General features: G+C 41.7%; 2 protein-coding genes and 1 long non-coding RNA gene across 18 annotated transcripts in view; 1 reads left to right on the plus strand and 2 right to left on the minus strand.

The window, feature by feature from the left end:
* Positions 1 to 2,024, minus strand: part of wu:fb13g09 (multidrug resistance-associated protein 5) — a 37,224-nt gene extending 35,200 nt beyond the window's left edge. For 3 of the 9 annotated variants that reach the window (XM_037078214.1, XM_037078213.1, XM_037078208.1), the window contains exon 1: positions 1,927 to 2,015. Coding sequence is in view for 1 of the 9 variants with exons in the window: in XM_037078206.1 (XP_036934101.1) it covers positions 1,809 to 1,864 (56 nt within the window). In the remaining 8 variants the exon portion in view is untranslated. Of the gene's footprint in view, positions 1 to 1,808 lie in introns of all 9 variants that reach the window. The other 6 variants (XM_037078216.1, XM_037078211.1, XM_037078206.1 and 3 more) reach the window with 6 other exon arrangements.
* On the plus strand, positions 2,001 to 6,499 carry LOC119008137. The gene is made up of 3 exons (XR_005071332.1): positions 2,001 to 2,098; positions 3,126 to 3,230; positions 6,325 to 6,499. It is a non-coding gene; the product is annotated as an uncharacterized LOC119008137 (long non-coding RNA).
* Positions 6,500 to 6,960: 461 nt separating this feature from the next.
* Positions 6,961 to 16,545, minus strand: part of enox2 (ecto-NOX disulfide-thiol exchanger 2) — a 186,065-nt gene continuing 176,480 nt past the window's right edge. For 4 of the 8 annotated variants that reach the window (XM_037078225.1, XM_037078223.1, XM_037078219.1 and 1 more), the window contains 4 exons: positions 15,231 to 15,287; positions 14,318 to 14,423; positions 11,745 to 11,830; positions 6,961 to 7,784 (listed from right to left, as the gene is read on the minus strand). In XM_037078225.1, the coding sequence (XP_036934120.1) occupies positions 7,653 to 7,784; positions 11,745 to 11,830; positions 14,318 to 14,423; positions 15,231 to 15,287 (381 nt within the window). In that variant the 3' untranslated portion in view covers positions 6,961 to 7,652. The remainder of the gene's footprint in view (positions 7,785 to 11,744; positions 11,831 to 14,317; positions 14,424 to 15,230; positions 15,288 to 16,545) is intronic. The other 4 variants (XM_037078221.1, XM_037078220.1, XM_037078218.1 and 1 more) reach the window with 1 other exon arrangement.

A 16,545-nucleotide genomic window follows, 5' to 3' on the forward strand; every position in this document is an offset into this window, starting at 1 on the left:
ACCAAAAGTCGAACACCCAACGATATAATTTTTTCAGTATCATCAGGCAAAGAAAAAATTTGAAATGCTAGTGGCAGTGAATTTTGGGCGTTTTGGTGATTGTGTCGAGCTGGTTATCAGTAAATTGAGTGAATCAAGGTAAACACACTGAAGATTTTATGTAGAGCTGAAGTGTTTCCCAGAATATTATCAAATCACAATATGGCCAAGCAAAACATTTTTTCAAATTGCATCACCGTCATTTCTATATTTATATATATATATATATATATATATATATATATATATATATATATATATATATATATATATATATATATATATATATATATTTATATATATATATATATATATATATATATATATATATATATATATATATATATATAGTGAAACCAGCTCAAATGATTTCATATCGCAATATCTGTCAAAAGTTTTTGCAACTAGAAATGTCCCAGACACTACTCCCTGCCAGCTACGTGCCCTATAAGAAATTATGATCAATATACCCGTCTTGTTTAGGCAGTTTTCATACCGCCTGTCAGAGATGCTGCTGCTTCTTTGGAGGAACTACAAAACCCCTGACAGTAACTTGGGGAACAGAGCTCACAAGTTGACAATCAATCAGGTTTAATAAGGGGTCGGTCATGCATTGAGAGAAGGCTCAGGGGCTGTCACTGTTGATTTTGCAAGAATGTATCCCTGGGATCTTGATCAAGCAGTGCAGCAAGGAATCAGAAGACATTAACTGAAGACTGATGCAGTTTTAATGACACTGACACACTCAACTCTGGTTCATTCAGGGTAACTGCAGAAAGATAGCTTTCTAATAATTTTGTGGGAGCTATATTATATAAGGTATTTGTATTATTCATTAATGATTATTCACATTTTTTATTATAATGGTTATTTACATGGGCAGTAACCACTGTAATATCATGGTGGTAAGGAGGAGATTTATGGGCAAATTGCTACAAAATTGCATGAGAAGATTTCAACCTGAATATTGATTTACACTGTTTTCCAGCACACAGTGATGTAATTACATGCAGTTATATGCTAGTTATGACAAGTTAAAGCTAAATTAATCTTTTTTTTCTCCCCCACTAGGTGTCAGAAGAAAATAATCAATTACAGGATTCACCAAAGAGCCAAATTCACCATAGAACAGATAAAGTGAACACCAAATGGAATCATACACTAAACAGGTCTAATACAAAATAATGATCTTGATTTAATTGTGGAGCTTCCATCTGTTTGGCTTCTAATTAGTTAAAGTGTAATGAATTCAGTTGGAACTGAATGTCATTTAGCATTTTTCAAATTATGGTGTACTGTAATTTAATGAAATACATTTCTCACACCAGGATTTTATTTTGATATATTTGATAAACATTAGTCAATAGAGAGCGAAGTCACGCCCCTTCCGATAAGTGACAAAGTAAATTTGGCTCTCTACACATTTTTAATCAGATCAATTCCTGACAACAATTAATAAATTACTCATTAGTCATTAATGTCCCTATTAATTTGCCATAAATGTTATTTTGACATAAAGGTGGTGCTAAATTAAATGTCAAGAGATCACCAAAGTTATTACAAACCATCCTGTGAGGAATGCAGCAAACTATATATATTTGCAGCACTACATTCATTAGTCTCTCTGAACGAATGTGAACCTGCTGGTGGCGCTGGTGTTATATGAAAAGCTCACCTGAGGAATGAACATTTATCTTCTGTTAATCATAAATATAGCATTTAGCAAAAAAAAAGCTAACTTTCACAGCTTCTGACAAAAGTCCACTTACAACTTTAAGCCACTTGCTAAGTTGGGACAGAGGACTGTGGCTGGTGTTGCATCCATAAAGTGGCAAACCGGACCTGTGTCTTCACATCACATTACAGAAACAGAAAAATCTTACTTACATGTTCAGCAGTCCCCCCAAAAAGCAGATTATGCTCTCTGGGTTAGGCTAACGGCTAAGCTAACTAATCACCAAGATGGCGCCTTTTTTAAAACGAAGTATGTAACCATGGCAACCGATACTGCACCGCTGATGTACGCCGGAACAGTCACCACCATTTGGATTTCACAACAGTAAGGAAGACAGTATCTATCATTCTTAGACTATCCTGGCATGGACAAACATACTTTATTTACTATAAATTGAGTACAAATAAATACTGAGCATTTATCAGTAGAATCTTTCAAGAGATGTTAGATAACGTTACTCCTCTTGAAATGCAACTAGCTAGCTTATCTGTTGTAGCTAGCTTTATAATGTAGGTAGTCCTGCCTTGAACAATGACTTGAGTAAAGTTAAAAGTGGCCACTTTAAACAATTAGATAGGTTATTTGGTCTATATCATTGTATTTAGCTTATTACCATTACGACATTATACACATTAATGCTAGTGCATTATAGTAGTTTTTGCTAGTTCATTAAGGTGGAGTTGATTTAATTGAATCTGCTCAATCTCTCTCTAAATTCTCTCTAACTGATGTATCGACTAAATGCCTACTTATATTTAGGCCTACTATTAGTTTGATTTATTACACATCTTTATGCTATAGCTCTTCACATGTTTTGTGTACAGCCATGTTAAAGTACCAAAGTATAATAATACCCTCAGAAATGTAAGAAGTAGTGGTATGAGAAGTTAACCTTATAACCTTAATTAATTAATGAGTTGCATGTTTCCATTTCTGGTTCACAATGAGCTCAAGGGACATGACGCTATATTGTATAACAGTACACTACATAAGTCGTGCATTAAAAACATTTGATGATAATATTTAGTCTGTTTTAACAGCAGTCCACGATGAAAGAGGAGAATTATTAGGAGTATTAAGAGGAATTTGTTCAGAGTTTAATTTGCTGGGATGAATAGAAAGTAGCATAACACAGTTCAAGTTGTCCTTTACATTTATAATTTTTATAATAATCCTGTGAACTCGGTCAGATTGTCACTGTTTACTTGCCCCTATTGGGTTTCTTGTTAGTCTTCTTGTTGCTGTTATAATGTAAAAAATAAATGTTCATCTCTGGGCTGCTTTCAGCTGTCATTTCAGTGCTGCTTTATTGCACCTCACCTGTCTCCCCTCCACCTCTGGTGTTCATCAGATTCAACCCGTGTGTGTTTCTGGGTCATCTGAGATTCTGCTCCATGTCTCATCCACCCTTCCTGAGTTGAAGAAACAACCCAGGGAAGGTTTCATTGTACACCAAGTAAGTCACCACCAGGTCTTCTATTTTGATTCAGGCTTAATGTAAAAAAATAATTTGGACTCTTTCTATCTCTTTATTTGTATTACCCACTCCTACATTCACTTCGTTGACAGAGACCTGGTTTTATAAGCATGAATATGCTGTATGTTTGGCTCAAGCGCACAGTATTCCCTCCCACCTTCCGATGGTGCCAGCCATCCCTGCAGGCCTTCAGGTGTTTGCAGTATAACAAGAACTTAATGAAAATCCTACAACTACTTAACTGAAAACACCACATGGGGATGCTTAGTCAGCTCTGCTGCCAAACATAATAAGTACTTTAAATCAACGTTTAAGGACCAAAGTGGAGAGGATCTCTACTGCTGCCAAAAAAACCCAAAACACTTCTTATGTCTAAAAATAAACTTTTCTCAACTAAGTTTCCACTGTGCAGATAATTGCTGTCGGTGAAAAGCAATTCTTCTTTGGTAAAGGTCACTCGATTCATAACAGCATGAAGAGTGGCCATCGCTCATTAGGAGAGAGTTCCACTATCCCGTCTAACCTGGCATGAGCCTCACTGTGCTGGCATTTCGGATCAAACACGCTGATCAGGCCCACTGGTTCCCCGACTAATAGGCCAGAAAAAAACAAGTCTGGCCCTAACAGCAGGAGGATCTTTGGCAATTTTTTTTTACCGGTGAACAGTGTTAAAGCTTTTTGGAAGAGTCCCATGAATACATTTTCCAAGGTACAGAGCAAGACTTCCCCTCTAATGATTCCCCTCCACAACCTTCCTCTCACCTGTAAGGTCTGGGTATTTGATGTGGCAGCGCCCGCTTAGCGGGTGCAAATACCTTATGGGCATTCACTGCTGTGTCTTCCTACTTTGTATGAAGATCTATGTATGGGAGAGCAACAGTGAGATTGGGTAGAAACAGTGAGATGCATTTATGTGTCATACTCCACAGCTTAATATCCTTTGCCCAGACACCCCGGAGAGCAGTGTAAAGCAATTATTCCAACACTTGCCATTCATTCAGGCTCAAAGTGCGTGCAATTCTCTGTGCATACTGAAACGATGTAAACAAAAAACATTGTATAAAACATGATTTGCTACCTGCCAAACTAATAATCCTAAAAGAAATAGAAATCTCCTTAGCTCTCGTTTTAATATTCCATAGTTTTTGGTTTCTAAGATGTCATTCCAAGTGCCTCAAGGCAGCCGTTTCTGGAGCCGTACTGCATCTCTGCTGCAGCCCTGGCATCCTAGAAACAGGGTACATTTTTGGAGCTTTTATGAATACATAAATTAATGAGGACCGTGGAGCTTTTATTGAGAAGGAAAGCTGCATGAACATGTCCCCCAGCGCTGTGGCCATACACTCTCTGTCAATGCAAATCACCCCTGGGTGCTGGCCCACTGGCTACAGCAATGTAGAGCACGGTGTAGCTGCTGTTGTGCTCAATAGGAGGAGCTGTTGACTCACCACCTCAGGTCAATGAGCTTTTAGAGCGAGCTAAGATATGAGGTGATTTATCTGGCAACAACATAAACAGCACCACACTTCTCTGTGGCCAAACTCTTCAAACCTGTTGGTCCATGACCAATGAGAACAAGCTTGGAAGTGATGCCACTCTGTGTTCTTCTCAATTGCTTCCTAGTGCGACTGTTTATCTTATTTTGGACCACATGTGCTGCATACACAGCCAGCACCCTCACACCTGTTCACTCGAGGGAGGCCATAATCATAATTAAGTAGAGATGAGGGTGCCTTCAGGAAGCAACATGAGAGGAAAAGGTAATTAAGGGTATCTCAAGCATCATGATATCACCCAAAAGAACCTGCTTATCTCCTCACGTCCAATTACACCTATCTTAAACGTGATGTGAGTTTGTATTGATGGATTTAGAACCCTGTTTTAAGAAATCCCTCCAGAATGACACTAATGCCTTTAAATTTAGAATTCAGGCGCAGTATTTGCTAAAGCTTAACATCAGCAGATGCTCAAGGGCGTCTCTCCCAGAGACTTCACAAGGTGGGAGTCATCCAACGGCGTCATCACTGCGGGTGGGGTGAATCACACCCTTGAATAGCTTTCTTTTGCATACACCTTGAATTGAATTAATGAGGAGGCTCCTCGCTGTGTCACAGCGATGAGAAGACAACAGTGAATGGAGAGCGGCATTCACCAGGGACTGCTGCTGGATTTAATTAGTCTGTGTTTACCTCCTTGTGTGATGCCCGAGAACCTGATGCACAATCACAAGCATGTTTGTGCGTGCACGCTCGCTCACACAAGCAGCTGTAAGAGAGATAAATAGTGTGTGCCTCCAGTCAAATCAGTGCGTAGGAATGGCAACTCAGTTGGGAGGAAACGCAAGACAGAAAGCAGCTTCTGAAAGAAAAGAATGCATCGCATTAGTGCTTTGTTTGTGCGAGAGAGAGCAAGAGAGCAACCTAACGAGTGAGAGAGGAGAGGCTGTGCGAGGTGTGCCAGACTCTGTTGTCAGGGATGTTCTGCTGAGATCAAGTCTTTCAGTATGGAGAGGAAGTGTAGTGATGTACGACTCGACACAGGCAACATCTCTCATGATCCCCGGTGCACTATCGGGTGGGCAGAAGCTGAAAAGTATAGATTTGCTGTTCCGCATCATCATCATAACAAATAGCTAGAAAATGTCTCATAAGGAGAGAGAGGCAGGTCAGATCTTTGCTCTCAAACATTGCAATGACTACACATACAAACAAACAGCACTGACTCTCTTTCCTAATCATGTTTGACAGGACCCTACAAACTAAGTAGGCTGGAGGTTACATACTGTATTTAACATGTAAACAACTCCACTCCTACGACAGATAGTTTACTTTTCACCCATGAAACCTTCTTCCTTCTCAAACCAAAACGGTTAATAATGGATCTGCACACAAGGAAGGAAAGCCTTGTAGGAGCTCGTAGGCAAAACATACTCAGTCCCCATTATTAATTCAGGTACAAGGACTAGTGTGCTGACAAGTGCATGAACGCTAATTTTTCAAAACGCAGTGCCTGTAGGAGATGGAGGGGGCCGATGAGAGCAAATCATGTGTAATAATAAACCTTTGTTTCTCAGAGCGACGGGGGAAGAGAGCACGCCGCCAAATAGCCCAGTGGAGGAACATTAAGAATGCTTGACTGGGCTTTTGGGAGGAACCTTCAGTCCTGGCGGCAAGAGCTCTCTATCTGGCGAAGATGGAGAAGAAAACTCCCCTCTGTAGAGTGTTGTGTAACCGCTTAATATATGGATCCAGGCAAGTAGCACACACACAAATATTTTCTGTGCGCACCATGGCAGCAGCAGCACACACCAACTGCCTCACCAATTAAACATCATTAACATGATCCCCTAGGTGTGTTTTCAAGTTAAGTTGTGATGCCGCTCAGCTATGTCTTTAGCCAGGCTGAGTGCCAGGCTTAATTAGCTTTTGAAAGACACAGACGCCCTTATGTAAGGTTCTAAAACCAGCCTTGAGTGCAGCTACTGTAAGAACAAAAGGGTAGACATGCAAAGAAAAATAGTGCCCTTCAAGCCAGAATGGGCAGAAACTTAAAAGTAGGCAACTTGTCCTGAGCAGGTGTGCGTGTCTCGCTGGCTCTAAGAGTAAAGGTTGGCCTGGAAATGTTTGAACAGCTGCACAAGAATCTCACACACAAATATTTTACAACCAGCCTCTCTGAGCACCAGGTACATAAAAATGAACTCAACCTATATAGTCAAAACATCTTTTTATAATCAAAAATATCATCCAAGCATTTACAGTGTATTACAACAAATGAATCTATGCAACTGTTAACAGCCTTTACAGAAAATGAAGAAATATATCCATTTTTGATCTATGTTACAAACCAGGAACAGCAAAAAGAGAAGAGAGGGAGGCGGAAGGTTTTGGAGGTTTTGAAGTGTTCAGTCAGACCCTGATAAGCCTCCTTGAGTAGCCCAGTAGTCCTGGCCCACACTAACACCATATTATGCCCACTGCAGGCTCTGACAGCACAATGCCCTGCCCATGTGGGTGATAACTACATAATAATCCAGTGACTGTAGTAATCGGTGCACTTCTGTGACTCCCAGAGAGTCATTATGTCCAAAAATATTTTGCACACAGAGACACTGAGAGTTTAAAGCTCATGAAGACTGTCCAAGGTTTGGTGTCAACATTCCTGTAACCACAGAAAATGCTGCTTCCTGACGTCCCTGCCACCCACACAGAGTCCCTGAAATCCTCGCGTAACATTCCTCCTTGATCCGTGCTCAGTCTTCTGCGTCCTTGTACGGTCAGTCCACCATCTTTGATATTAGTGGGCTTTGTACTGTGTCTTTCACATCTCTACAGTGTCCCCTTGTTGCCTCGTCCTCTGCCTGTCGTCTCTTCCATGTCCCGGGAGTGTCACCGGCAGAGTCTATGTGTTCTTGATGCCCTGGAAGCCGCAGAAGTTCCAGCGTTTCTCCAGACTGGCTCCCACACCGGTCAGCTCCTGTCTGAAGGTGCAGGGCAGCCGAGACAGAAGAGCCTCCACCTCACTGGGGTTGATCTGCAGACACACACACATATGAAACCAAGGTGAGAGGAAGAACAAATAAAGATCCATCTCTAAGTTGCCATTTATCTGAGAATTTAGAGGAGAAAATTCAAACTTGGCTTGTTTTTTTAAGGGAATTGATCATGTGTCAACAGAGGCTATATTGAGACAGCAGGCAAATCTGATTTGTTTCTCAAATCGGATCTGAAAGACGGAGTGTCCACTGTGTTATTTCTAAGTGATAAGATCATATTTTTGTGTCCAGACATCACCTACATATCTGCAAGGATTGCTGAGGTAACAGCATTTGTGTTGGCCACTATGCACACCGGTAAGGCAGCTTCCCAACACAAAAGCATGTGAAATATAGATCCATCATCATCTTTCCCTCCAAACAACCACGTCAGGTCATGAAGACAATTTAATTCAGCGTGACTCTCTACAGACTGTTGTTTTCCGTGTTGTCTTCCATACCGCTCTGCCAGCAGCAGCCAGGATTCTGCTTAGACACTGTGGTTCACGTCTGTCTCTCTGGATTCGACGTCATCATTGTGTGTCTCCGTGCGAGTGACACAAAAGACTATTTGAAATCCGATATGAGCAGCCAAAGCATCCGGACTGAGAGGCAGAAATCCAATTCAAATGGCATTTCAAACCACCTCCAGATGTGGCTTCGGTCTTATTTGCAAAAATCGCATTTCATGTATTTTTTGCTGTCATGACATCCAAAAGTCGATCGGGTTATGCCAAAAAATGGATCTGAGCTGGCAGGCTGAACATATGCTTCAAGTCAAGCAGGTTTATTCTGAAGTTCTGCCTTTAGCTTTTGTGCACAGAACACATGGAATAATCTACTTAACGTTCTCCACAGCAGCACTCACTACCCCCGGACAATTCAGGAAGATCTCAGAAACACAGTATTTTACAATTCTTGTCAGTGAGCATTGTTCTTTTGAAACACTCTGGATATTTTTGTGCATGCTGACATCTTTCCAAATGAAGGAAACCTTGATTTTTGAGGCTTACATAAAAGTTTGGAAAGGTTTGAATGCTTTGTAGTTTGGAATGCAGCAGGTGTTACTCGTTTCATTGATTTCCAAAAGCCTTACCTCCGCTCCTTGTTCATTTCTGAATGAACACTGTCTTTAGAGAAAACTGTCTGTGTTATTATGAAAAATCCTTAGTCATTATCTTTGCTGTTTAAATAAGGCACTTTTTACCTGCGCATGTCACCAAAGAAGTTTACTTCAGGCATAGCTCATACATCCAAACTTTTTTACCTTTTGCACTCTCGACTCACAAAACCTTCACACACTGCTCCCACACCTCCACCGCAATCAGACAATCATCTTGTAAGTAAATTAAAAGCGAGGATGTGACGGCATTGCAGCCACCTGAGTAATCTGGCACACAGCACTCTGGTGGGTTGAGGATCATTAGTCAATTGAAATCTTGAGGTGACACTGCCAAAATCCCTGCTGTAGACGACCTACAGTGTCTTGCATTAATAAGTACATTGTTCGAGCCCTGTGCTGATGTCAGGATGCATTAAGGTCTATCATGGAGATAGGACTGGTGTGTCATTACAGACAATGGAGGTGTGTGTGTAGCCACTAGATAAGCAGAGAGGATTGGGCTTGTTGTCGGGGAGTCTAGCCAGTGATATTGACAAAACTCTGTGGGCTGCTTGATGTGTAGTGGAGAGTCGGTGTGGGAGCGACACGCAGCTCGGGCGAAATTCATGCGCACACAGACAGACATGCGTGGGCGAACGCTCGCATACACATACGCACACATGAACACGCAGAGACACTAGACTAAAAAACCCAAAAGGCACAGGAGAAGACAGTCACACTCTATTCTTTGCATGTGTGAGAATGAGTCAGGGTAGTGATGAGCATATTCAAAGAGATGCAACAGAGAACAGTAATTTCTTGGGGCAAAAAAACAAAAGTTTATGCAGATGAGAAATCAATTCCTCCAAAAAATGACTAAGTTTTAAATCTGCAATTTTTGGTTAAATGTCTCTTCTGTTTGGTCAGCCACTGAGACTGCAGAGGGAGTGGTGACAACAGGCGTTTTTTTCTGAAGGTCTTCTCGTCTGGGCGGGGAGCAGAAATGGCCATTAATCTTAGTGTTACCTTTTTGGAGGTGACATTGAAAGTTGACATTTTGAAAGCCTCGTGTAAGTGGCAGTGAAGAGCGATAATACGTCTGCAATGCCTCCACAAAGAGACAGGGATAAAATAGCTGTGCTTCGCCAGACAGAGTGGAACTAAGGGTGTCTGAGGATTGAGGCTGATGTTTGGCTTCAAGTGTCAGAATGAAGGATCTAGTTTTAATATGTTCCGGCATCAAGGGAAATCACACTACTAGCCAGATATGGCCTGACATAGCTGAGGAAATGTACAGGTTGGGAAGGTGAGACAAACTTTCTCTGAAACATTTTTTTGGAACTAATTTGCATTCTCCTTCCAACCAAATGTACATACAGGTCTACTTTGTGACTTTTCCTCAGTGAATGTTTCCTCAGATACTCTCAGGTTTAAGAATGGCACTCAAAAAAAAAAAATCCACCTTTTTTAAGTAGTAATCCTTTGTCTAAATTTTGCTGAGAAGGCAGACACACTGCAGCTTTTAGTGGCAGTCAGGATCAATTAATAGCTGCAGGCGGCCGTACTTCACAAGCCACTGACTCCAAGTACTGAAGGGTCCCAATTCAGAACTTTACTCGATCAGATTAAAAAGTTGATATGATGTGAATCAAACTTTGAACTGGCAAACTTTTTGCGGTAACTCATCATTATAAAGTATATATTGAATGCACAAAGTAATGGCTATAGAATAATGACACCATCTGCCTTTAGATTGATTCCCTATAAACCTCACTTTCACTGCCACAGGGTGCACAATCTCCTGGAAAATGAAGGCTGACTGGTAGACTGGCACCGTTTCTATCTGCTTTCACATCTCCATTATAGACCAAATAAATATATAAACTATCTTTAGTCCTGCGTTGTTGTCTTTATGACGGCAGTGCCAACAATGGAAACGCCAGGGGGGAGTATGTGTTATCAGAGATTCTGCATTTGTACTTTGACAGAAAGGATGATATATTGTTTATATTTAGAAAGACACAAACGGACAGTGATAACAGAATTTTCTGTATTTTCTGTAGTTAAACAAGCGCCCAGAGTACACAACCTGCTTCCTGTTTACAGCAGCATGTGCTTGCCCAGTGAGCGTGAATCGCCAGGGGAAATGTATTTTACAAGTGTGTCACATGGACGAAGATATTTATGAAATCCTTTTTGAAGAAACTGTGTTTTAAAGGAAACTACCTGTGCACATGTGGATGGGGCCTAACGCTAACAGAAGGTGAGCAAACAGCTGCAGAGAGCAAATTAACCTGAGGACAGACAAACCTTTCAGTTTTAGCCATTAAAGAATTAACACTAATTATCCACAACCGGTTAATTTTAAGCAGCGACAATGATGGTTGGATTAAATAAAAATGTTTTCTATCGCTCCTTGCTAACAAAAAATAATTATAAGTGATTAGTGGATTGATAAGAGCTTTGTTAGCAGTGAACTAGAGATCTTAATCTCAATGAGATTACCAAAAATAATTCTCACAACCCACCTCTAGCTCCTGATAGTTAAAAGGGAAACACTTTGACATTTGAGGAGAGGGGGTTGAGGAGAATATCAATACAACTTTCCAAAATGTCAAAGTATTCCTTTTAAGTGCTGCAGCAGCAACTCACAAAGTCTCCAACAAAAACATCAATTTTTATGGAAAGGGCTGTGAAAGCCTTGAGGAGCACTGCTGGCATTGAGGGGCTGTGTCTCAGCTACACAGCGGGACCCTGGCATACAACAAGTCCATATGTCAGTGCTGTAGGGGGGACTGACAGGGTCTGTATGGGTGCGTGTTATCTACTCCACTGTGGAAGTTTTGAATCTTGTTACCTTGGTGTCCAAACGCTGCAGGTAGGAACAGATGTACTCGATGCTGGCCCCGAACGGGTGGACGTGCAGGAACGTCGAAATGATCCCTGTGGTAGACAAAACAAGTCACGGAAAGATGTTAACACGTGTCACGATACCCCCAGTTTGTCTCGCATGTCAGACACTGACAAACTGCCAGAGGACACACTCCTTTTCCTCTCCTCCAACACAAGCTTCGAGTGGCTTCTTCTTCCACATTCCCACTACTGTTAAGAGCCTCTTGTATATTGTGGCTCCAGATTAGAGGGAGTGCTTAATGACAGCTTTGATGCCGTTGTCTCCCATCAAAGCCACGCACTCCCTCGGCTCAAACAAACCATCTGCTATCGGCTCATAGATATGGCCAGGAGAGAGATAATCCTCCGCCTTACCTGCTTACTAACCACCAATAGAGCGCCGAGGGATCAACAGTTGAGACAAACACATACACACACACACACACACGAGCCACAGGAGCAAAACAACAACAATACCACACTCACTGGAGACCTTTAATAAGAAATTACTACTCCAAGACTTCATTTTTGCCACCTGCAGGACATCCGTCGATACTTGAACACAAACAATGAGCTAGCCTTGAGCTACTCTGCTGGCAGTGAATAAGAGACTGACTGGGACACTAATGGTGCATTGAGCTTCAGCAGCAAGCAGAATTTCATGCTGATTCATTTGCATGAAAATCGCCCTCTTGAGTTGTTCTGCTGTCTGTGTTTATTTGCCTTAAAAGAGCCAATGAACATGTCCTCAAGGCGTCTGCTGCAACAACATGCACCCACTCCATGTGTGTGCAGAGTATCACTGTCGGAGCTCGTCCTCCGAATCGTTATCGATATATATTTAAAAAGATGATCCTTTAACATATTTAAACGTTAAGAAACTGCAACCATTCCTTTGATTTTCTAGCACAATTCTTCCTTCGAGTCAGGAAAAATGTAAACTGTGACGATTTGCAAATGAAACGACACCTCAGAATGCATCAAATATAGCAAATCTGTGTCTGTTCACCTTTCTTTAAGTATTTTCTATATCCTCCGTATCTGACTGATGTTCGCTTGAGTTTTTACAGGTTTCACAACTGCAACCAGTTTTCAACAATGCCATGTACAGGCTAACCTGCAGAACTGCCTGAGGCAAAACTGAGCTGTGGGCTCCACCATTCTGTGATTTTTGTAGTATCTTTGCCCCTTCAAATGATTATCAAGTATAGTGCCTGCAGCCAGCGGAAAGCCGACCCATAACCCGTTACTGTCATGCTTCCTCATCCCGGGTTTGTTGTGTGTCAACTACTCTAATGGTTCTTGCATTTAAAGTTCCAGTATGAAATTAAATGTTATAATTCGAATTTTGCTTTTATTAGCATTTAATCACCTGAAACAAACACGCTTTTGTTACCTTTTAATTAGACTTTTATACTTACACCCTCTTGGAAGTCCACCATGTTTCTACAGTCGCCCAGAACAGACAAACTAAACACTGGCTCTAAAAAAAGGGTCTTTCAAGTGGGGCGGAGGGTGAGACGAGGGGTATAGAGTTGGTTCAATTCTGCCACCCCACTTGGGAGCAGGCTCAATGGAAGCACGGTAAAATCTGAAATAATAATGTCCACATCAACCAGATATATCACAGTCTTGAGACGGATCTTATAGAAGTACTGCAGGACCAACTGTGAGGCCTCTGTATGTTTAAAATCTGGTGGTTTGGGCCGATGTCTTACCGTCAGATGATTAAAAAAAGTTTTCCCTACTGTCACGCCGACTCTTCTCTAGAGCCTGCGCAAAAAAAGTGGGTCCTGTTATCCTCGTTTTCACTGGTAATTGTATTGGAAAAAAGGAATTTTAAAAAAGTGTTTTCAGACAGCGAGTGGCAGCCTCCTTCACTGTGATTGTAAACACAGTGAAGGAGGCAGCGACGAGGATCTGATGCTCTTGTGACTGCGCACAGCTCTTTGTTGCTGCTTTTGTAGTTCATGATAGTTCAACAGTTTCATCTTGCTGCCGCGGCTTGCTATGTGACCATGGAAACCACAGCGAGGGAAACAATACAGGCGCTGATTTTACAAGAGTTCTCTGAATTACACACCTCTCCACCTGAACACATGAGTGAAGAGGATACTGCTTCAGCACCTAGTCGGATTATCTGGTATAAAAATATGGATGTTTATAATACTAATTAGCACACTTGCTATATCATATTGCTATCTTTAGCAGCAGCCTGTCGTGTACACACTAGGAGGAAGAAACTCTCAGTTCTGCTACCAGAATCATTAAGCTAAGGATTGTGGAGGAAGGTTCGCCCCCAAAAAATGAAAATGAATTCAGGCAAAGTTTTGAAGCCCACAGTTTGTTGTTCTGTGTACAAAACTTCACCTGACTTTCCATTGACTCGAGGCAGAGTGGATAATGACCATATTTTTTTATTTTTGGTTAAACTTTTTGCCAGAACGGTTCTCAGAAATGTGAAAAGCCCCAAAATACAGCAAATATATAATTTTCAGTTTCAATGATATTGGCCGTGTAAAATTCGTGTCAGCGTACCAACTAGCAGAGCCTCCCTCTCCGAGTGGATGGGACTTGGTGGATTTTTCTCCGTCGGACCTTCCTTCTCTTGACTGCAGGACACCAGTGCTGATACTGTGGCTTCCTACACACACACACACACACACACACAAAAACGTTACCTTAAATGAATCTGCCAGCAGCCAGCTTGACTGTGGCTGATTGGAAGTAAACAAGCTTAAACCTAAGCTGATGGATGGCACACAATAAGAAGACAAACAGGAATATGAATGAACACATCAGAAAGTTTCACCACCGACACGTTAATACGGAGAGACAATGAGGATGAGGATAATGAGGCGAGGGCGAATTTTTCAGCCAGCAGCTATATTACTGATAGAGGGATGAAATGACTTGTCACACACACTCACACACACACACACACACACACAAAACGACGATTGTGGGAAAAACAAATAGAGGGAGAGAAGATGAGACTTGGAAGGCAAATGATCAAGCTGTTTGTTTCAAAACTCTGACAGGTGGCAGAAAAATGGCAACGGAACAACAGAAGAGTTTTTGTCTGTTTGTTGTCCTACATAGTACTGTGTGTGCTATTTTTCACTGGTGTGTGTGGGATGCCTGGTGGCCTTCTAACGTTTTTAATCTATCCGTAACACCCTGCGACTGTGTGTCAGTGCGTGGGCGTGCAGACATACGCAGCCACTTTGACTTTATGGCTCCTTTATTTCTTAGCCCAGTTGTGTCTGTGTGATTTATTCAATGACAAATGCAGTCGCGGTGAATTGGACTGGCCTGTAATGATCTGTCATGTCGCTGAGAGAGGGTAGAGAGGAAAGTCAAGGGAAGAAAGAAGAAGGAATGAGAATGAGGACACAACACAATATCTGGAGAGGTGTGGGGAGGGCTCAAACTTTTTTTTTCCACTTACGCTGGTTTGATTAGGGCTCTCCTCGCTGCCTCTGTCATCTTGCTTCGACATCTCCAGCTGCGGCACATTAGAAACATGTGAGGAGAAGCCACAGAGAAACGAGCTAAGCGCTAATGCAGACAGACGGGGGAGCGTGGTCGCGCACAGCATGGTGTGCAGAAACAGACAAACACAAGCATTGTTTATTTTTGGAATAATGTTCAGAGTTTGAGCGAAGAAGGAACACAGAGACACTGAACTCTGTATGGAAGTCGTTCACTTCTTTTGAGTTAAGACAGCTTATAGATTTATAACAATGTTGTGAGCTGATTTCATGGGAATATATTAGCGCAGACATACTCTTTTGACCTGTAGTTCTCAACCCTTTACTTTTCGTTCCATGCGTGATCATACTCTGATATAAAGGGCTTGAATACTCCTTCACCTCACCTCAGGAAACACAGTTCCTGTTTGTCTGTTCGTCGTACAACTATCACTTAGCTGCTCAACTGCTAACAGTTTTCATACTCTTTCATTTGCAGCACCTAATGTCGAAGTGTCAGTGGGAAACTGAGCGCTGCCTCTGAGGAGCTGGTTATTGTGACAGTAAATATCAAAAAGTCACTGCAAAGTAGTCGAGAATCACCGAATTAAACAATCAGCATGAGATTTATTGGCAGACATGTTGATAACCAGTTCACTGTTTATCTATTTATCACTGTTTATTTATCAGACTGCCCGGTTCCAGCTTTGGTTTTATAACATTGGAAATGGAGAAGCTTTGGATTGGGAGGAATGGTTGGACAAAACAAGGAATTGGATGAGGACACAATGTACTCTGGCAAACCACTCTATGATGGGGACTTCTCACAGTTTTCTAACAGTTTACAGACTCAGTGATTGATTAAACATGCACATAGTTCAGTAGTGAAGAGTTCAACAACTCAGAGCAGGTTTAGACAACTGAGGCTCACCCGTTGGTTTGTGAGCTACTGTTCTGAGGCCTTGAGTCTGACATCACGGCTGTTGCCATTATTTGCTGGCCATACTTGGACAAGAGGGAGCTGGAGATGTAAATCCTAACTGGATCTGACTGAGGATGCAGTCGTAGCGACTTGGCAGTCACAACATGGCCGTGGCCTAAAGCGTGCCCTGTTTTATTGTTTACTGGGACCATAATTTACAAAATGACCATCAGGCTGCATTAAAGAGGACTTGATTCAGATCATAAGCGGGGCCCTATGATTTCCGAGATCACGGACGGAATCGCGGAATTGGTCGTTTAAAACAGAATCTATTTTTTAACGCGGAATATCGCAGAATTTGACATGATTTC

This window comes from Acanthopagrus latus, chromosome 18 (genome assembly GCF_904848185.1).
Source record: "Acanthopagrus latus isolate v.2019 chromosome 18, fAcaLat1.1, whole genome shotgun sequence".
In the NCBI taxonomy this organism is placed as follows: Eukaryota; Metazoa; Chordata; class Actinopteri; order Spariformes; family Sparidae; genus Acanthopagrus; species Acanthopagrus latus.